General features: G+C 43.5%; 1 protein-coding gene across 1 annotated transcript in view; it reads left to right on the forward strand.

Annotated features, from left to right (window-relative positions):
* LOC307032494 (uncharacterized protein) overlaps positions 1–22,942 on the forward strand; it is a 149,018-nt gene that overhangs the window by 103,300 nt on the left and 22,776 nt on the right. The window contains exons 16-17 of the mRNA XM_079670489.1: positions 6,942–7,115; positions 7,905–8,078. Coding sequence (XP_079526615.1) covers positions 6,942–7,115; positions 7,905–8,078 — 348 coding nt within the window. The remainder of the gene's footprint in view (positions 1–6,941; positions 7,116–7,904; positions 8,079–22,942) is intronic.

Below are 22,942 nucleotides of genomic sequence, written 5' to 3' on the forward strand. Positions count from 1 at the left end.
ACTAATTATTCAAATTAAAGTATTTAATTTTATATACGGTAATACTAAGGAGGCATAGGCCTATAATATGATAGAATGTTTGACATTAAAACAGTGATTTGTTTTCCATGTCATTCGTGTGTTTTTCTTATCAAAAAGTGAATTTATTTATATTTATTTGTAAGCTCCAAATCCAAATGGCCTTTGTGCCCTGGCATGTGGCCTTTGCGCCCTGAAAAAATGTGTGACACCAAAGGTCAAATGGCCTTGCCCCTAAAATGACGAAATTCCAAGCCTGCCGTAGTCCCATTGATGGCGATGGGGGCGTTGTTATCCTGGCACCAAGATGTCAGGTTTTCAGGCCGATGACGGTCGTGTCGTCAGCAAACTTCACGATGGTGTTGGAGCTTTGTGAGGCCACGCAGTCGTGAGTGAACAGGGAGTAGAGGAGAGGGCTGAGCACGCAGCCTTGAGGGGCTCCGGTGTTGAGGATCAGGGTGGAGGATGTGATGTTTCCCACCCGCACTGCTTGGGGTCTGCCCGTCAGGAAGTTCAGGATCAGACCGGAGTCTGCATGAACTCTCTGGCGTTATCCTTTAAAGACACATTCTTTACGTTAGCTTCACACTGCTGGTGCTGGAGTGCAGCTGAAGAGAGGCGAGGCGCTTCGTAGATAAACTTCACGTCTTTTGGATTTTCTCTGAAAAGCTGTCCTTCACATAGAGAGCAGTCCACCGGCTGATATAGGGAGCTCAGAAAGTCAGGAAGGTTTAAATGTTTAATGTTCTTTTCAATCTGTTCACACATCGGCAACACAAAGCGATCACTAGCATTACATTGTTATATAAAGTGACTCGAAGAGATTTAACATATTTTCCATCAGTTTCTCTCCAGCTGGCAAAAGCATCTGTTTCTGTTTCAGGGTCCAGCAGCAGAGAGCAGACTCTCCCAGCGGTCTGTCCTTCAAGAGCGACCGGTCGAAGGAAGACTTCTTAGACTTTAAAGGACGACCTCCATCTGCTGATCAGAGGTAAGCTGTAACTCACAGTAAGAGTCCGGTTATCATTGAATAAAACTAGTCCGTATGAATTCTTGTCCAACTTATTTTCCAGCAGTTTTTCTCCAGCATGTTTTACGGCCACATAATCAGGAGAGAGGAAGTCGTTTTTTCTCAGCGAGAACTGAACCTGTTAAGCCTGAATATTGTTGTGTTTGCCCCCGCCGGCACGGAACTGTGTGTCAGGGCTTCTTAACATTTAACAACCTACTAATGTGTCATACCCACTTAACGGGAAGAAACTCAGCTAACTGACGATATGAACAATTTTTACCGAAACAAAACACAAGTCTAACGCCGGGCGTCTGAATTAGCACTAAGCGAAAGAGTGCTAACGCACTTAGCAAATAACTCACGGTAGCAATATTGTATATTCATCGGATCTGCACAAACAAGATATCATATTATATTGATTCCGATAGTATAAGTATCATCACTGTGCGACCAAAACTCACGGCAGCGAAAGCCAGGAAAGACAACACACAACTTGACTTTACGTCTTACCTTTGCTGTTTTCTGATCAAAAGTTGTGTTTCAGGGCATTTGAACGCAGACAAACGCTGCTGAAGGTTAATCCAATGATTTAACTTCTGTATGACAGCCACCATGCTGGAGAAATAAGAAACTATAATTGTATGAAATCATTTGTGGGATTAATAATTAATATCGAATTCTTAACTGTGAATAGTTTTTTATTTATTTAACATTAGAGATGTGTTAGTCTGGCCAAACTTGATGGCAACCTAAAATCCCTCTCTTTCCGTATCTCAGACAGAAGATATTATTGGAGACAAAACAGCCAATCAGAATTGACCTTCTCGAGTTCTCCGATTTGGTTGGTTTTGTGGCACATTTGTAACACTGTGCCAACTTGGAGCCCGCAGGCAAACCTGAGCGCGCACTGGGTGGAGAGGTTGAGCGAGGGAGAGAGAGCGTGTGCAGGAGTTTGTGACAGGGCTTGAGTCAATTTCTCTTCAAAATAGAATTGATGTGTTTGCAAAATCTATTTTTCTGTGGTCTAAAATGTTCAATTGGCGCTCAATAACATTTTCTATGCTCAAAATGTTTCATTGCTTGCTCAGGATAGAGGCACAAAAATAACACCATATGTTTCGCCTCCCAAGACTTTACCCATTTCCTCTTTGCTTTACGTTCGGGTTCATCTTGCTTTCTATCAGTTGAATCACTTTGAACATTCGTTTGAGATGTTGACGGGTCGGCCGAACTTTTTACCCCACAGCCAAACAACTTACTTTGCTTCGCCATTAATTGTAAAACAAACACACGGCGCACCGCGCACGCGAGTAAAAACGTGTATGGCTTTCTGGCTCCGTAATCACACCAACGCACGTGCAACTTAAGTATCAGGTTCCGACTGGTCACAACAATAATTACATATCACTCTTAATACAACAAATAATTAACATGTATCTCTTTTGGGGTGCACATTTAGCTGTTTGCTGTCCTTATTTCTCTATGTTAGAAACTGGTTGCCACTGATGGAAACCAAAGGCCAAGAAGTGGTTGACATTTTTTCTGAATGGTTGCCAATGGCAACCTGGCAACCGTTACTGTCGAGCCCTGCCAAGGGTAATATTTAGGTGGATTTAGGAATCCCCTCTCGATTCTATTGGCTCTAACGGTTCAAAACAGGATGTCAATCACCAAAATCGACCAATGGGTTCCAGAGATATGGCAAATAAACCCAAATGACCCCAAAGGTGTTTTTTTTCTAAACCTCTCTAAAAAGGTCAAATGTCACTTGTTTTGCATCAATCTTGATACAAGCTTTTAGTCTACTATCCCATCATTCAAGGGTGGTTTTCACGATAAGTAATGTTTTTTTTTTGGACGGACACTATAGAGTGGCGAAGTCACGCCCATCTACTTCCGGTCCATGGGACCTTATTTCGGAAAAATGATGTATTGAAGTCAATGGAGAGAGAAAGATTATCTCTCGATCCCATTTGAATTGTGCCATGAATTACACATATGATGTTTGTCAATTTAAAAAATAATTTCCATGTCAAAAAAGTTTTTGTTTGTTTTAAGTTTGTCTTAAAACTGTTGAAATATAAGACTATGAAAAATACGCAACTATAAAGACTACAAATCCCAGAGTCCCGGTCCCGCATGCTGGCTCTCACGGAACCGACTAACTCCCCTTGTGTGTATGCACAGCTCTCAACATGCCCAGACTTGGAGTGATTTTCACCTCTTTTAATACTTTCCGCCTCGTTCTGAAAGAAAGAAGTGAAATGTGCCAACATGACGGCCGTCTTGGTGTGTGGTGCGAGAGGGAGATGTAGTTCATTGAGTGTAATTCAGCGTTTCACACAAACAAAAGTGTTACTTCACAGTTTTACCACACATTTTTATTTTTTAACTTGCAAAATTATCTTTTAAATTGATAAACTTCATATGTGTAATTCGTGGCACAATTCAAACGGGATCGGAAGATAATCTTTCTCCCCATTGACTTCAATACATACTTTTTCCGAAATAAGGTCCATGGAGCTCCCCCGGAAAGGGAGGGACTTCGCCTCTCTATAATTTACATGTTTTTACTATGTTCAATCTGAATTTACTTTAAAATAAAAACATCTATATTGATTCTGACTCATCTGCATTCAACTCACAGGTTTATCATTGCTTTGAGAAAAAATATTAATAATTTACCCCTTTTTAGAAGTGAAGATATAGTCATTTGTTCTGGGCATGTCATACGTTTTTGTCCAGCTTGCATCTGTTTCTGTTTCAGGGTCCAGCAGCAGAGACCAGACTCTCCCAGCTGTCTGTCCTTCAAGAGCGACTGGTCGAAGGACGACTTCATAGACTTTAAAGGACGACCTCCATCTGCTGATCAGAGGTAAGCTGTAACTCATAGCAAGAGTCCGGTTATCATAGAATAAAACTAGTTCTTAAAGTCTCGCCCGACCCCTCCTCATATCCAAAGTGTTTAGTTGTGAACGTCCACACTGGGAGGGGCAGTGAAACTCCATCTGAAAGCTCAGGCTGTTCAGAAGCTGTTCCACCATCTCACAAACACTTCTGATGGAGGAGACTGAGCCTTCATCAAAGTCACAACCAGCTCTACTGCCAGGTGAACCCTGACCCCTGCTGTGGGGCTGGAGGTGGAGCTGGGGGGGTAACGGGGGCTGGTGTAAGAACTGTCCCTAGGTCTGTCCTCTTCCTGATGAACAGCTGTTAGCCAGCTGCAGAGTCCAGTCTCTATCCACACAGCCACGTTCCAGGAAGACCAGAATGAAGGATGGACAGAATCCTCTTCAACAGTAGCTGGAAATAAATATTCCTGTAGTGCAAAGTTCCCGCTGACGCACAGGACCACCAGCCTGTTTCCCTGTCCTCCTTTACCCTGAGTGTGTCTCTGTGTGGACAGACATCATGTGAGCTAATGCTTCATGGTTCCTCCACAGAGGGGACCAGGAGAGCTGGGAGGTTCCCGGTGGTCAGTCTGCCCAGCAGCATCAGACACAGCTGGACTCCATATTCACGGTGAGTACATGTACTCCAGATACTTGACCTCTCTTCTGTTCACAGTCATCTCCATGCTGCACTTTCAGAGAGTCAGTCTGTCCGGATCTGATGTTTGGATCCATGGTTTATAGTTTGTGTCCTTCATGTGATGTTCCAGCTGTTGGAGGACCACATCGTCACCTTTGTGAAGAGCGAGCTGAAGAAGATCCAGAAGGCTCTGAGTTCAGATTACCCAGAATACTTAGAGAGTCAGAGTGAGGATGAGGAGGTATTGGAGGCTGAGGATGAAGAGCAGAGGAGGAGCAGAGAGGCCTTCCTGAACATCACACTGAACTTCCTGAGGAGCATGAAGCAGGAGGAGCTGGCTGAGCGTCTGCAGAGCAGTAAGAGGGTTTCTATAGAGAGTTAACACTCTGGATAAATGTCTCCTCTGCTGATGTCTCAAGAGACCAACATATATCCATACTTCATTCAGAGAGCCAGAGTTACAGTGTGACCTCATGATCTTTGTTGTGTGTTCTTTCAGGAACCTTTGCTGCAGTCTGTCAGCGTAAACTTAAGTCCACCCTGAAGGAGAGGTTCCAGTGTGTGTTTGAGGGCATTGCTAAAGCAGGAAACCCAACCCTTCTGAACCAGATCTACACAGAGCTCTACATCACAGAGGGGGGGTCTGCAGAGGTCAATGCTGAACATGAGGTCAGACAGATTGAAACAGCATCCAGGAAACCAGACAGACCAGAAACAACCATCAGACAAGAAGACCTCTTTAAAGCCTCACCTGGAAGAGATGCACCAATCAGAGCAGTGATGACAAAGGGCGTGGCTGGCATTGGGAAAACAGTCTTAACACAGAAGTTCACTCTGGACTGGGCTGAAGGCAAAGCCAACCAGGACATCCAGTTCACATTTCCATTCACCTTCAGAGAGCTGAATGTGGTGAGAGAGAACAAGTACAGCTTGGTGGAACTTGTTCATCACTTCTTCTCTGAAACCAGAGACGCAGGAATCTGCAGGTTTGATCAGTTCCCGGTCGTGTTCATCTTTGACGGTCTGGATGAGAGTCGACTTCCTCTGGACTTCCTCAACACTGAGATCTTGACTGATGTCACAGAGTCCACCTCAGTGGATGTGCTGCTGACAAACCTCATCAGGGGGAAGCTGCTTCCCTCTGCTCGCCTCTGGATAACCACACGACCTGCAGCAGCCAATCAGATCCCTCCTGAGTGTGTGGACATGGTGACAGAGGTCCGAGGGTTCACTGACCCACAGAAGGAGGAGTACTTCAGGAAGAGGTTCAGAGATAAGAAGCTGGCCGGCGCCATCATCTCCCACATCAAGACCTCACGAAGCCTCCACATCATGTGCCACATCCCAGTCTTCTGCTGGATCTCTGCTTCAGTTCTGGAGGAGGTGTTGAAAACCAGAGAGGGAGGAGAGCTGCCCAAGACCCTGACTGAGATGTACATCCACTTCCTGGTGGTTCAGTCCAAAGTGAAGAACATCAAGTATGATGGAGGAGCTGAGACAGATCCACACTGGAGTCCAGAGAGCAGGAAGATGATGAAGGCTCTGGGGAAACTGGCTTTTGAGCAGCTGCAGAAAGGCAACCTGATCTTCTATGAGTCCGACCTGACAGAGTGTGGCATCGATATCAGAGCAGCCTCAGTGTACTCAGGAGTGTTCACACAGGTCTTTAGAGAGGAGAGAGGACTGTACCAGAACAAGGTGTTCTGCTTCGTCCATCTGAGCTTTCAGGAGTTTCTGGCTGCTCTTCATGTCCATCTGACCTTCATCACCTCTGGAGTCAACCTGCTGGCAGAAGAACCAACAACCTCCCAGAAGCCTAAAGTCAAACCTGAACTAACACATCTCTACCAGAGTGCTGTGGACCAGGCCTTACAGAGTCCAAACGGACACCTGGACTTGTTCCTCCGCTTCCTCCTGGGTCTTTCTCTGCAGACCAATCAGAAACTCCTACGAGGCCTGCTCACACAGACAGGAAGTAGCTCACAGACCAATCAGGAAACAGTCCAGTACATCAAGAAGAAGATAGAAGAGGATCTGTCTCCAGAGAGAAGCATCAACCTGTTCCACTGTCTGAATGAACTGAATGATCGTTCTCTAGTGGAGCAGATCCAACAGTCCCTGAGTTCAGGAAGTCTCTCCACAGAGGATCTGTCTCCTGCTCAGTGGTCAGCTCTGGGCTTCATCTTACTGTCATCAGGAGAAGATCTGGACGTGTTTGACCTGAAGAAATACTCTGCTTCAGAGGAGGCTCTTCTGAGGCTGCTGCCAGTGGCCAAAGCCTCCAACAAAGCTCTGTGAGTACAGAGATCATTGATTTAGTGAATCAGTTATTAACACACTGCTGTCTTCTGAATAACTGTTGTCCTCATCGTCTCTTCAGGCTGAGTGGCTGCAACCTGTCAGAGAGAAGCTGTGCAGCTCTGTCCTCAGTCCTCAGCTCCCAGTCCTCTAGTCTGAGAGAGCTGGACCTGAGTAACAACGACCTGCAGGATTCAGGAGTGAAGCTGCTGTCTGCTGGACTGGAGAGTCCACACTGTGAACTGAAGACTCTCAGGTCAGAGACCAGAACAGTTTGACTTAGCCAGCAATACAAGTCAATACCACCATCAGCCATGCTGCTGTGCTGTGGGAATACCATCACTCACATCTGTATCTTTGTAACGCACCAATGAGAGAACACACGTTCACATGCATGTGTTATATTTTGGTTAGCTACATTTAACTAAGTTACTTTAGCCAAAGCCTTAGCTAGCTTTGTTTTAGCAACTAACTAAAACAAATGTGTTACATATATAATTTGTAGTACCCATTTGTGAAATATGACAGCTTGATTAGCTTTGAAAACTGTGATCCTGGATTGAATGAATTTCATATTAATGAAACCATAAATGAGACAAAGTTAGCTAGCTAGCTCCCCCCGCCTCACTTCAGTCAACATCGTTAAGTCTGATTTCTTTGTGGGTAATTGGACCATGTGACATATACTAAGAATAACTTTATAGGAACAGTCAGTCTTCTACTTCCTTTTTAAAAGTTGCCTTGAAGCGCAGACTGCAGGGATTTTAAGAAATGTCACGATATTCAAAACAGAGAAGCCAGATCCAGATGTATTTGTAGGCACGAGTACATACTCTGTTGATGGCGCTCTGCTGAAAGCAGCAATGGAACAAACAGGACTAAACTCTCCATGTGTGTTTGCTCCAGGGAGGCAAACCCCCCTAGACTTCCTATTGGCTGGTTCCATCACATGCACCATTACAATCCTACATATCATATCTTATCCAGGGGGATTCATTTTAAACACAAATGTTGTTTCTCTTTTTGTTCTTTCTGTTCTCTTCAGGCTGAGTGGCTGTAACCTGTCAGAGAGCAGCTGTGCAGCTCTGTCCTCAGTCCTCAGCTCCCAGTCCTCTAGTCTGAGAGATCTGGACCTGAGTAACAACGACCTGCAGGATTCAGGAGTGAAGCTGCTGTCTGCTGGACTGGAGAGTCCACACTGTGAACTGAAGACTCTCAGGTCAGAGACCAGAACAGTTTGACTTAGCCAGCAATACAAGTCAATACCACCATCAGCCATGCTGCTGTGCTGTGGGAATACCATCACTCACATCTGTATCTTTGTAACGCAACAATGAGAGAACACACGTTATACCATCATTGATTACATTCAAGATTCAGAGATGTATTGTCATGTCATATACACAACTACGGTGTAGTTCTGCAATGAAGGAAACACGTAGGTCAGAGGTTCCTCAACAGTGCAATTATAAGACGTTTTAAAAATAAAATAATAATAATATAGTCTGCAAAAATGTATAAAAACAGAGCAAGCTCAGGTGCTTAACTCTCTCTTAACATTGTTGTTGTGAAACGAGACACAACAAATGTGTCACAATTCTCCAAATGACTCCTGGCACGACCTTCTTTAAAGCCTCTAAAAGGAGCTTTCATTATGAGTGATTTGGGCAGCTCTTATTGGACGAAGCGTTTGACCTCCAGAACTCATTTGGGTAGTTTCAGCCGAGCACCTCCTAGTCCGAGACTCTCTTCCTGGAAACGGTGGATTGCTCCCTCCGGGTTGGCAGTGAGCGGCCGTTTCTCAATGTCGAGTAAAGCTGCTGCAGAGCCACTATTTCAAGTATACTCCGACATCGAGTGGCGCCGAATGCTGGGCATTTAAACAGTCCTTCGGCGCTACTCGATGATGTAGTATACTTGAAATAGTGGCTCTGCAGCAGCTTTACTGGACATTGAGAAACGGCCAGTTTCTCTCCAAAGTGGGGAGTTCAACTATCTCAGGGTCTCGTTAACGAGGGAGGGTCAAATGAAGCGTTAGATGGACAGGCGGTTTGTTGCAGAGTCAGCAGTGATGCAGACGTTGTACATAATCGTTAAGAGAGAGGAAGCTGAGCTGGAGGTCCGTCTGCGATCAACCCTTACTCCCCGTCATGAGCTTTAGGTAGTCACTGAAAGGATGAGACCACAGATACAAGCAGTCTAACTGAGCGTCAGATTAAAGCTTCTTCTGCAGGCTGACTGGGCCTCAGAGATTGGGGGAGGAGCTCTGAAGAGACAGAACATGCTGAGTGATTTAATTTGTGTCCTGAGACGCCTCAGGACCAGCCAGCAGGAGCTGAGGTGGTGCTGGTTAAACACCATTTCATTATTCTGTGTCTAACACTCTGGATGATTTCTGAAATACTCCATGTATCTCCACAATGAGCAGCCCTGATAGGCCACACTGTGAGCGTCTCAGACGATCTGCCTGGTGGTGTTGGAGGTCTGATGTCCAAACTGTAGTAGAGTGTGTCGGCTGCAGATCTTCTTGTAGTCATCTCTCTGTGTCTTTGTTCACATTATTCTCTATTCCTTTGTTTTATGATGTGTTCATATCAATAAGACCCTTACCATGGCTGTCCAGTTGAACTGTGAAGCAGTGACTGGAGTTTTAGGTGTAGAGAAGACCCAGAGGTGATGCAGTAATAAGCCCCGCCCCCTTCCAGTCCTGGACCCTCAGATGATCTGACGGCTTGTTTGTGTGTCTGCAGGCTGTCAGGCTGTCTGATCACAGAGGAAGGCGGTGATGCTCTGGCCTCAGCTTTAAACCCCTCCCATCTGAGAGAGCTGGACCTGAGCTACAATCATCCAGGAGCCTCAGGGGGGAGGCTGCAGTCTGCTGGACTGGACACGCTCAGGTATGGATCACTGACGGCCTAAACAAGGGGTTCCCAACCTTTTTTCCCAAGAGCCCCCCCCCAAATGACTCTGGTTGGAAGTTGCGCCCCCCCCCCCACACACACACGGGGGGGGGTAGTATTTAGTTATAGGATGATGAAAGCGTAATTAAGGAGCACTATTGGAGTGACTTTGATGGTTATTGGACTCAGGATTCGTTCATTTGGATTCTCGCTGTATGAAGAAATTAAAGAGCGGCGCTCGTGGAAACAATTCACAAAGGGATTAAAGTGTTTAAAACACATGCTCAAAGTAAGCCGGGTTTTGCCGATGTGTTTATGTGGATTCAAAAGTCGAAAATAATCTACAAAATGGAGGAGAGCGATCTGATCGGAGCAACTGCGACAAATCATCAACTGAATTAAAAAAATAAAAAATGGAAAAAAAGTCTGAATATGATATCTGTCCTCAAATCATCTGAGGCCTGGCGCACCCCCTGTGATCACCCCCATGGGGGGCGTGCCCCCCAGGTTGGGAAACACTGGCCTAAACAATGCCTGTAAAAAGAAAAAGACACTATATAGCAGAGGTGGGAGTAAGTCCTTCATGTGCAAGTCATGAGCAAGTCTCAAGTCTTGACCTACAAGTATCAAGCAAGTCCCAAGTCACTGTGGTGAGAGTCAAGCAAGTCAAGTCATACGACATTCTGATGAATAAGCCCAGTTTCCACATTTCAATCAGTTCAAAGACAGTGGTTATGAAAATGGATTCAACCCACACTATGATCTTCATTACATACACAGCTAATCATTTGAAATCTAATTCAGACCGATGACGATCATATTAGATTCATATTAACCCTAGAACTGCAGACAATATAGCTAGGACTCAGAAAGTCTGTTCAAAAAGGCAGAACTCCAGGTAAGAAAATCAGATATGGCATTTTCCATTCCACATATTGAATTTAAAGGTCTGTTAACACTAGAACCGCCAACAGCGTCAGCTCCTACAGAGATATCATTAGATAATTTCATTTGTTCCTCTTCATCATTTCCTTATAAACTAAGCAGGACGATTTAAAACTCACTTAATTGGGTTCATTTAGAAATGGCTTCAGTTTATCATCAGAACAGATCAAAAAGTTCAGATTCATTTTACAATAAATCAAGGAATGATGCACTTCTACAAACAAAAACAACATCATTAAAACATTTAAACAAACTACTAAAAGTAGAAGAACTACATTATTCAAAAGTGTAATGTGAATGTGTTTAGTTTATGAATCCCTTGGAGGTTCTAGTGTTCATTTGCCGTTTTGTCTTCTCTTTGCTTAATCGATTTGAAACCAAGTCTAACGTAGCTTAAACTTAACGTTAGCTTTCTAGCTAACACAACACATGCACGCACCTTTCTCTGTGGTTTTTTGTAGTGAGGAATGAAGGTGGATGTTGTGGTGGTCCTGTCACTGAACTTTATGCTGCAGACCCTGCATACCGCTGTTCTCTTCTTATTACCGTCATCCACAAAATAATCCTTGAATCCAAACTTCACTATTTGTGGAGTAACGCTAGCCGCTGCCATGTTAACTGAGACTCCTGCCTTCTAGTGGGTTGCCAGGTTTGCACGCATGGCGCTATAATCACCCAATCACATTTCGAAAAAACTAAACGTAATATCTCACTACAAAAACAAACGCAAATATTTAATTTTAAAAAGTCAAGTCCTTTCAAGTCATCTGTCTCAAGCTTAAGTCAACTCTCAAGTCATCAGTTCAAAGTCAAGTCTTTTATCAATGTTAGTCAAGCAAGTCTCAAGTCCAAAAATATGTGACTCGAGTCAAGTCATGTGACTCGAGTCCCCACCTCTGCTACATAGACAATTCATAAAATATAAAACTTCAGAAGCAGAAAATAAATAGAAAAGATATAAGAATAAATGAACCAATATTATGAGAATATGTCAGAAAGAATAATAAAATACTAAGAACAATCAGAATGAAAGGTTGATGGAAGGTATTAAATAGTGTCGTTAGAAACGGAGCAAAGAGTTCAGGTTACCCTGAGTTTCTTGTTGACAAAGATAATGTTCTCAATAACACAGAAGATGTGGTTCATGGTTTGAACCAACTCTTTGTGAATGTGGGGTCAGATCTGCAGAAAGAATGCAAAGCGTAGAAACAACTAAAGGGGAAGGTACAGACCTCTGGAGTGAAAACAATAGCTCTTTGTTCCTCAGAGCAGTCGAAGAAAGAGAAATCATAGACTCTGTACGGAAATGTAAAAGCAAGTCCTCCACCCATTGGAATCATATTGATTTGATTAGAGTCAAACACATTATTGAAGACATTGCAGAACCATGAACACATCTTTGTAACTTGTCTTTTCAATCTGGTCCATTCCCTCATGAAATGAAAATAGCTAAAGTTATACCATGATATCAAACTGGGATAAACACCGTGACACACATCACATGTTTCTTTGCTCTCCCACTTTCATCCTTGAAAAGGCTTTTACAAAAAGACTTGACAGTTTCATGGAAACACATCAGCTGTTGGACGACAGTCACTATGGATTCAGGAAAGACAGATCAACATGTACGGCACTAATGGGATTAAGTGAGGAAGTAGCAAACTGCTTGGACAATCAAAATATGAATAATAATTGGGCAAGACACACTCTGGAGAACACATCATGATATACTCTGAGTGTGTCAGTTCTTCAGTGATTCAGCCGAACTTGAGAGCCATCATAAACTCCGCCCCTTTTGTTGCCGTGACACCGGAAGCGGCCTTCATTCTTCTTAATGACAGCTCGCTTCTCATTGATAAAACGTAGCCTACGCTATTCAAAATAAAACGAACACCCCTCCTGGTATTGAACAATACTATAATAACAATAATACTCTCAACGAAAATACATACAAATAATTATTTATCCGTTTTTCTCAGATATTATTATTTTTCTTTCAATATTGACGTTCGTCTCGACAGTGTGAAACACAAAACCAACCTGCAGCCGTTATGCACATTACAAAAAAGGGCTCTAAGAGTCATCAGTAATGTTGGATATCTTGAACACACATTACATCACATGTCACTTGTTAGACGCTTTTATCCAAAGTGACTTACATTCAGGGCCGTGGGAAGTAGGGGTGCTGAGGGTGCTGCAGCACCCCCTGGTGGAGGACAGGGGATCTGCACTTCCACAAGATATAATGCAAATATAATTAAAAAAAAACGAATTTTCAGCCTTGATGTAACAACATTCCTAATTAAGTAAAGATAACACCCTTTTCATCCCGGTTACATTTTCCATTTGCCCTGTACGATGGGCGCTGTAAGTGATGAAAGTGGGGGATGTTGGCTTATCAGGCGCGCGCAGCTCACAGCCAAAGTGAGAGAGATAGAGAGAGGGGGTGCACCGGTACCGGCGGGGATTGTTTTTAGCTTCTGCTGTGCTAACGGATATAAGAAGCTGTTTCTACAATAATGTGGAGGGAGAGTTCTGTCCTGTCAGACTGAGAGGCTCAGTGAGGTAAAGGACTCTGAGGGCTTAGATAGTTCACTTTAGTCTAAGTTATCTCAGTGAGTCTCAAACGGTTTGATCACAATTTATGTAAACAAATATTTCCAAGGCACTCCTTTATAATTATTAGGATAAATAAAACCAGGTTTGAAATCATTCCAATGTATACTATAGGACAGTAAACCAAAAATATTGTTTAAAACTGGAGTGATTTAAAAATAGGCATAAATAAATAAATGTTAACTGATAAAATAAGATATGAATGAACAACACAAATAAAATAAGTTACATGTATTAGTTATTGGCTATGGTAGGTTATTGGAAATGTTCACATACTTATTTGATTAATAAAATGCAAATCGATGTTTTTCATATGGTTGTTTAGAGTTGTACCCCCTAGTCTCTAGTAATTGGGCGCTCAAAGTGCACCAGATTGAAGCATTTTAATTTAAAATGTTAAAAGAATCTTCCGGGGGGGCACCCCCGGACCCCCATAGAGGATGTGAAGTCCACTCCCCAATTAAAACATGTTATAATACCAAATACATTTGAAGCCTTGTTATATAAGCTGTCCACCATGTCAATATGTTTATCTTTTTGTAGTGTATTGGTCTTTTGTAGAGGTTTTTCATTTCCAGCTAAAATCTTGCCTATAGGGCAGCAAATTGTTCAGAACCAGCCCTGGTGTCATCTCCACAGCACCCCCCATTTGAAACATGTTCCCACGGCTATGCTCACATTCATTCAGTACTGTGGACAATCCCCACAGGAGCACTTTGAGGTGAAGTGTCTCAGGGACACAACGACATGCTGACTGCAGTGGGACTCCAACTTGCTACCCCCTGATTCAAAGTTCAGCACACAATCCACTGAGCCACAGCCTCACACTCATTCATCATTCTTGAAGTCACACACACTGCAGTTTACTGATCTGGTTACATTTCAAAGTGCATCATGTACAGAGCAAGAGATCATCTACTTGCTAGGAAACTACAGACGTTGTTCACAGACAGAGAGGGGGGGGGGGGGGTCTCATCTGAGAGGAGGTCTACATCTGAAACAACTCAAGGTCAGAAGAACTCTGAGAAGAGCAGAACGATCTGTGGGGGGGGGGGGTTCATGGAGCGCTTTGGAGCAGGAGCTCAGACAAAGCACACATAGCATTCACTTTGAAGGATGCTCAGAAACACTTCTTTGGAAAAGCATGAGAATGAAGAAAGGAGATTGAAGAGGAGAAATGATTGTAAATGTATAAATGTAAATATGTAAGTAGGAATAACTTTCAGACATGATTTAAAGGATAATCACTGATCAGCAGTGAGTAAGGGATCAATAAGCATCTGCTCCCTCCTGCTCCCTTCGGACACATAGGATTCATTATTATTATTATGAACATTGATAAATACTTTATTCTAACAATACGCTGTTCTGTTTTTCACATCTGATTTTTTAATAAAGGTTGAAATGAAATGAAATAATGTGTGGGGGGGGTTGGAGTGTCTAGAAGTGATTAAAATATGAAGTCCTGAATGTGGAGCTGAAACAGGAGTGATGTGATCGGGGGGGCAGTCTGTGGACATGTAAGATCATTCAAAGACTAACTGACCCCCCCCCCCCCTCTGCTTCCAGCCTGGAGCCTGCTGCAGTCCGGTTCTTGAGGCCAGGTCTCAGGAAGTGTAAGTGTGTTTTTCATCATGAACATCTTCACCCTGGGACATCACAGGGACATGAATAACCTTTAATACCTGCTGTGTCTCTCATCAGATTCCTGTGGACTCACACTGGACTCAAACACAGTGAGCAGAGGACTCAGACTGTCTGAGGACAACAGGAAGGTGACATGTGTGAGAGAGGAGCAGATATATCCTGATCATCCAGAGAGGTTTGACTCCTGGCCTCAGCTGATGTTCAGAGAAGCTCTGACTGGTCTCTGTTACTGGGAGGTCGAGTGGAGAGGAGGGGTTTATATATCAGTGACTTACAGAGGAATCAAGAGGAGAGGAGAGAGTGAGGACTGTGAGTTTGGAGAGAATGATCAGTCCTGGAGTCTGATCTGCTATGATGGAGGTTACTATGTCTGTCACAATGAGATAGTAACACACATCTCCTCCTCTTCCTCCTCCTCCTCCTCCTCCTCCTCCTCCTCCTCCTCCTCCTCCTCCTCCTCCTCCTCTGGTAGAGTAGCAGTGTATCTGGATCATCCTGCTGGCTCTCTCTCCTTCTACAGAGTCTCCTCTGACTCACTGACCCACCTCCACACCTTCAGAACCACATTCACTGAACCTCTCTATGCTGGGTTTGGGCTCTGGTTTGGGTCTGGTTCCTCAGTGTCTCTGTGTGCTCTGCAGGAGTGATACCCCCCCCCCCCTGCTGAGCACATAGATCAGTGTGTTCAGGATCACTCACAGCTGACTCTCAGGTCTTCTGGTCTGCTTTCTGTCCCCAGAACCAGAACTCTCAGGTCTTCTTGGTCTGCTTTATGTCCCCAGAACCAGAACTCTCAGGTCTTCTGGTCTGCTTTCTATCTCCAGAACCAGAACCCTGAGGTCTTCTGGTCTGCTTTCTGTCCCCAGAACCAAAACTCTGAGGTCTTCTGGGTCTGCTATCTGTCCCCAGAACCAGAGCCCTCAGGTCTTCAGGGTCTGCTTTCTGTCTCCAGAACCAGAACTCTCAGGTCTTCTGGTCTGCTTTCTGTCCCCAGAACCAGAACTCTCAGGTCTTCTGGGTCTGCTTTCTGTCCCCAGAACCAGAGCCCTCAGGTCTTCAGGGTCTGCTTTCTGTCTCAAGAACCAGAACTCTCAGGTCTTCTGGTCTGCTTTCTGTCTCAAGAACCAGAACTCTCAGGTCTTCTGGTCTGCTTTCTGTCTCAAGAACCAGAACTCTCAGGTCTTCTGGTCTGCTTTCTGTCCCCAGAACCAGAACTCTGAGGTCTTCTGGTCTGCTTTCTGTCCCCAGAACCAGAACTCTGAGGTCTTCTGGTCTGCTTTCTGTCCCCAGAACCAGAGCCCTCAGGTCTTCTGGTCTGCTTTCTGTCCCCAGAACCAGAGCCCTCAGGTCTTCTGGTCTGCTTTCTGTCTCTAGAACCAGAACCCTCAGGTATCCTGGGTCTGCTTTCTGTCTCCAGAACCAGAACTCTCAGGTCTTCAGGTCTGCTTTCTGTCTCCAGAACCAGAACTCTCAGGTCTTCTGGTCTGCTTTCTGTCCCCAGAACCAGAGCCCTCAGGTCTTCTGGTCTGCTTTCTGTCTCTAGAACCAGAACCCTCAGGTATCCTGGGTCTGCTTTCTGTCTCCAGAACCAGAACTCTCAGGTCTTCAGGTCTGCTTTCTGTCCCCAGAACCAGAACTCTGAGGTCTTCTGGGTCTGCTTTCTGTCTCCAGAACCAGAACCCTCAGGTCTTCAGGTCTGCTTTCTGTCTCCAGAACCAGAACTCTCAGGTCTTCTGGTCTGCTTTCTGTCTCCAGAACCAGAACTAAACCTGCAGAAGTCCAGTTGTTACTCTCCAAACATCTGGAACAAAGTCCCAGAAACCTGCAGGTCTTGTTTCATGTTTCTTTGATTCTCTTCTCTTTTGAAGGACTAGTTTGAAAAGCCATCTGATAACGTGTTTCCGCTGCACTGGTTCTGAATGCTCTGAATGTCTTTCATTTGTTTAAAGCTCTTTGAATAGCCTTGTGTTGAAAGCTGCTGTATAAATAAACCTGCCTTGCCTTTGCAATGTTGAGTTGGTCTTCATTTTAAATATCCATGTTTCTTAGATGAAGGATAGTAAAAAGGTATTTCTTGACATTTGATAGACTGCATTATTAACATATTAAAAACATATTAGGATTTGTAGTTGCAGATTGAATTCTCTGTTTCAACAGGTCGGTAATGTGCAGTTTCCTCCACTAGATGTCACTCTTTACCTTCTCCTAAATACTCTGTACAATGCACTGATCCGTGCATCAGTTACTTTCACTGATTTACACTACAGTATATGTAAAGACAATATATTCTATGTTCTAATGTTCAGTGTTCTGTGTGACCTTATTCTATGTGACATGTTTAAAGGTGACTTATTCCTGCTTCTTACTTACAGCATTACGTCTTCTTTTATCCTTTTATACTTAAGTGTCCCTGTCCTGCTCCTGCTAAGATTTATATAAGTACATTTCGGACTAAAATAAAGACTAAATTGTATAAAACTCTAGAAAGATCAAACATTCTGAGCAGTGAATGTGAGGTCTGCAGTACCGCCTCTGCCCACTGTGAGGCGCCATGTGTCCGCAGAACAAAGAGTCACACAGGTCCCTGAGATGGAAAGAACATGTTGAGCTTTGATTTCTAAAGTATTTCCCCTTTAAAAGGCAGTATTTACCCTGCTGTACTTCTCTGTGTTTTAATGCTTGGATTATTTATTGTTTGTTTCAAATGTTACTAAATGTTGTGAAGCCTTGCAGGGATTTAAAGGAAGTTCAGCGTTAATGACAGGAAGCAAACCACCGGGAACACTTAGTAAAGAAACACTAAGTTACACGTGTTTTTATTTACAGATAGAAACCCACCGGCTGCACACGGATACCTCACATGTGGAAATGTCAAGTAAACATGAAATAAAGCAGATTCACTGGAAGCGTTCAAACACACCTGCTCCAGGAATACTATCACGTAAAGAAAGAGCCTTCCAGAAGCCTTTCTACTCTTGGGTCTTGGAAATCACAAACATCCTGAATCCACTTTGTAAAAGGGCTTTTTCAGGACATTTAAAGTATACCTTTAGTCAATATATAAAACATCCAGGAGAGGTTAAGGGTTCTGAGGTTTTTAAGGGGTTTTGGGGGACCTAGGGGCACTAAGGAGGACATTTAAGGTGTTGTTATACATATTTAAGGGGTTATAGGGAAGAAGGTCTTCTGATGCATCTTTAAGTGGTTATAGGGAAGATTTAAGGTGTACGAATACATTTTTAAGGGCTTTCGGGAAATATGTAATGGGTTCTGATATTTTAAGGGTATTTTGGGGAAGATTTAAGGTGTTCTGATACATCTTTAAGGGGTTATAGGGATGCTTTAAGGCGTTCTGATACATCTTTAAGGGGTTATAGGGATGCTTTAAGGCGTTCTGATACATCTTTGAGGGGTTTAAGGGACGATTTAATGGGTTCTGATATTTTTAAGGTGTCTTGGGGGACCTGGGGGGATTTAAACAGTTCTTATTATTGTTAAAGATATTTTTGTGTATCTAGAGAATATTGAATGTGATATTTTTAGGGGGTGTCCGGGATGAGATTTAAGGTGTTCTTATTAAAGGGTTTTGAATGTATTAAGGGCTTTCAAGGAATCCATATGCATCTCGGCTTTAAATTATGTTCCAGGAGATTTGCAAGAGTTTCTTAGGGAGAATCTGGTGATTTTAAGGGGAATCAGAAGATCTGAGTGATATAAAGAGCCTTTAAGGGATAATTTAAGGGATAATTTAAGGGTTTAACACCAGGCTTCATGGGAGCTCCATAAGAGATAAGGGGTTTTCAGGAGAGGTTCCAGATGTTGTTAAGGGGTTTCAAGCAGCACACCATAATCCCTTATATTAAAGGGTTCTCTTAAAGGGGATTTTAAGGGGTTTTATTTGAACACGTCTCCACTGTGAGAGCACTATCAGGTGTTTGCATACGAAGAGGAAGGATCACCAAAATAAAATGTGTATTATCATGTTTTTTAAATAATGCTTTAGATTTAAAGAATGAAAATATATTCTAAAGTAATTTATATTTGAGATAAACCTAAATGCAAACATGTTAGTGAGTGAACTCTGGCCTCAATGTGTGCTTTAGACTCACACCTCACCGTGAAGAAAGACTCTTCAAGGACTGAGCCTCGAACTGAAAGCTCTGTATTTACCAGAAGCCTTTCCACTGAACACTGAAGAACAATGTTCATCATGTGTGGAATAATAACTGCAGCCTGTTGCCGTGTGCTTTCTTCCTCCTCCTCTTCCTCCTCCTCTTCCTCCTCCTCCTCCTCCTCCTCCTCCTCCTCCTCCTCCTCCTCCTCCTCAACATCTCATTGACTTCTTCTCTCCACGCACTGAAATATGTTCCATCTTTCCAGACATGTCTGTCTCCCTGGAGGAAGGGTTAGGGCTAAAGCAGGATACATTCAAGGATCATTCTTCAGTCTCCGAGTGCTAGGAAGGATTCTTGCCTTCATCACATGTCCTACCAAGGAAGCGTCCTCGACTTTGAGAAACGGCTAGGGTCCGCCCAACTGTTATTTTACTGTGCTGCGTTCAGGGTCTGCCCAACTGTTATTTTACTGTGCTGCGTTCAGGGTCTGCCCAACTGTTACTTTACTGTGCTGCGTTCAGGGTCTGCCCAACTGTTACTTTACTGTGCTGCGTTCAGGGTCTGCACAACTGTTACTTTACTGTGCTACGTTCAGGGTCTGCACAACTGTTATTTTACTGTGCTGCGTTCAGGGTCTGCACAACTGTTACTTTACTGTGCTGCGTTCAGGGTCTGCACAACTGTTACTTTACTGTGCTGCGTTCAGGGTCTGCCCAACTGTTACTGTGCTGCGTTCAGGGTCTGCACAACTGTTACTGTGCTGCGTTCAGGGTCTGCCCAACTGTTACTTTACTGTGCTGCGTTCAGGGTCTGCCCAACTGTTACTTTACTGTGCTGCGTTCAGGGTCTGCCCAACTGTTACTTTACTGTGCTGCGTTCAGGGTCTACACAACTGTTATTTTACTGTGTTGCGTTCAGGGTCTGCCCAACTTTTACTTTACTGTGCTGCGTTCAGGGTCTGCACAACTGTTACTTTACTGTGCTGCGTTCAGGGTCTGCACAACTGTTATTTTACTGTGTTGCGTTCAGGGTCTACACAACTGTTATTTTACTGTGTTGCGTTCAGGGTTTGCACAACTGTTACTTTACTGTGCTAGGTTCAGGGTCTGCCCAACTGTTACTTTACTGTGCTGCGTTCAGGGTCTACACAACTGTTATTTTACTGTGTTGCGTTCAGGGTCTGCACAACTGTTACTGTGCTGCGTTCAGGGTCTGCACAACTGTTACTTTACTGTGCTGCGTTCAGGGTCTGCACAACTGTTACTGTGCTGCGTTCATGGTCTACACAACTGTTATTTTACTGTGTTGCGTTCAGGGTCTGCCCAACTGTTACTTTACTGTGCTGCGTTCAGTGTCTGCACAACTGTTACTTTACTGTGTTGCGTTCAGGGTCTGCACAACTGTTACTGTGCTGCGTTCAGGGTCTGCCCAACTGTTACTTTACTGTGCTGCGTTCAGGGTCTGCACAACTGTTACTTTACTGTGCTGCGTTCAGGGTCTGCACAACTGTTACTTTACTGTGTTGCGTTCAGGGTCTGCACAACTGTTACTTTACTGTGCTGCGTTCAGGGTCTGCACAACTGTTACTTTACTGTGCTACGTTCAGGGTCTGCACAACTGTTACTTTACTGTGTTGCGTTCAGGGTCTGCACAACTGTTACTGTGCTGCGTTCAGGGTCTGCCCAGCTTTATTTAATGTGCTGCGTTCAGGGTCTGCAACAGAGGTTCAAGAAGTACTCAGTTAAAAGTAAAAGTCCTGCATTCCAAATTGTACAAGTACAAAAGAATCAGTAGTATTTCTTCAGCTTGTGTTAACCACTGACCTTATTTCAGACTAACAACCAAAAACACATTCAGGAACCATTGACCTCCAGACCCGGGGACAGGAAGTGATGCTGACTCATGGGTTCAGGACTCATTCCTGCAACAAAGATCTTCAGTTTTCAAAGATGTATTGAAGATAACGAGAAATAGTCGAGCACATTTAAGAATCTGGAACCGATGAAATTTAGTGAATGATCAACAGGAATGGTTGCTGATGAATCTGCTGTCTCTGGATCAGTTTATTACACGGTACAAAGATCTGTTACTTTTCTCATTGGGTCCATGGTGGCTCTCTATCAGCTGCTCTCATTGGGTCCATGGTGGCTCTCTATCAGCTGCTCTCATTGGGTCCATGGTGGCTCTCTATCAGCTGCTCTCATTGGGTCCATGGTGGCTCTCTATCAGCTGCTCTCATTGGGTCCATGGTGGCTCTCTATCAGCTGCTCTCATTGGGTCCATGGTGGCTCTCTATCAGCTGCTCTCATTGGGTCCATGGTGGCTCTCTATCAGATGCTCTCATTGGGTCCATGGTGGCTCTCTATCAGCTGCTCTCATTGGGTCCATGGTGGCTCTCTATCAGCTGCTCTCATTGGGTCCATGGTGGCTCTCTATCAGCTGCTCTCATTGGGTCCATGGTGGCTCTCTATCAGCTGCTGTCTCTGCAGGTGGAGACCACACCACTGCATCCCCCACCCTGCAGGCGGTGGCTGAGAAGTACGTCTGTTCTCTGCTGATGATCAGGTTGGACCGGACAGGTCTGTTCATGTTCTCAACCAAAGGTCTAAAAAGGCATGTTGCTTCAGGGCTGCAACTCACCGTCCATCTGAAGTCCTGGGAGATAAATCAGTCACAATAAAAAGCAAGACTTTCAGTTCTCAAAGATTTCTTAAAGATCAAGAGAAGCAGTGAAGCCTCAGATTTGAGAATCTGGAACCAATGGATATGTTTGCAGATTTAGTGAATGATCAACAGAAATACATGCTGATGAATCTCCTGTTGCTGTACTGATGAACCTTTGACTCTCATGCTGTCTCTGTATCAGTTTATTACACGGTACAAAGATCTTTTATTGCTATTCATCAATGTGCTGTTGCTCAACATAATGCACGCTGTAATCTTTAATGCTTCAAACGTACAAAACACATTTACTTCATGAGCGAGTACAGAGTCCGACACACTGAGAGATATGGCTGCAACATGTTTATAGACCAAGCTGGTTGGTGGGTCTGTAAACTGTGAGAAAGAGCTAGAAGACCTCCTGAAAGATATTTATTTTACTGTCACAGAGCGTCAGGAAATACATGAACATTTAAGAAGCTGCAATCTGACAATTTAGACTTTTTCCATCCATCCATCTTCTCCCGCTTATCCGTGGTCGGGTCGCGGAGGAAGCAGCTCCAGCAGATCTTAGACCTTTGGTTTTCATCAATTCTATATCAAATGTTTAATGTTGTGGGATTTCTTTCTAAAGAAATATGGACAGGTCCTCAAAAGAAATGTGGAAAATAATGTAAAAACTGGTGTGAAACATTTGTTTTAAAGAAATGTAGTAAATGTGTAAGAAAATTCATACATACAAAATCTATAATATAAATAAATATATTAAAATGTGTGAAATATAGAAAAAATACCAACATCTAGGTAACTGTTTATTTTTATATTCTGTAATACTCTGTAATATTCTGTAATACTCTGTAATGGGACCATTGTGAGAAAAAGTGAGAATTCTTTGACTTTCTTCAAAAAGTGAGAATTCTGACAGTTCAAGAAAAAAATTGAGAATTTTGAGATATTCAGAAAAAAAATAGAGTCTTCTGGAAACACAATATTTTTGATATATTCTGTAATACTGTAATAAGAATTCTGACAATTTCAGAAAAAAAGAGAATTTTCAAAGAAGTCAGAATTGTTGATGCATCCAGGGAAAGTGAGAATAAAAAAAAAGTGAGAATTTGGAGATGTTTATTAAATAAACAGGAAGTATTGTTTTCAGCCAATGAGAGGAGAGATGCACTACTGAAGATATTCTAGTCTCA

This window comes from Notothenia rossii (assembly GCF_949606895.1).
Source record: "Notothenia rossii genome assembly, chromosome: 3".
NCBI lineage: Eukaryota > Metazoa > Chordata > Actinopteri > Perciformes > Nototheniidae > Notothenia > Notothenia rossii.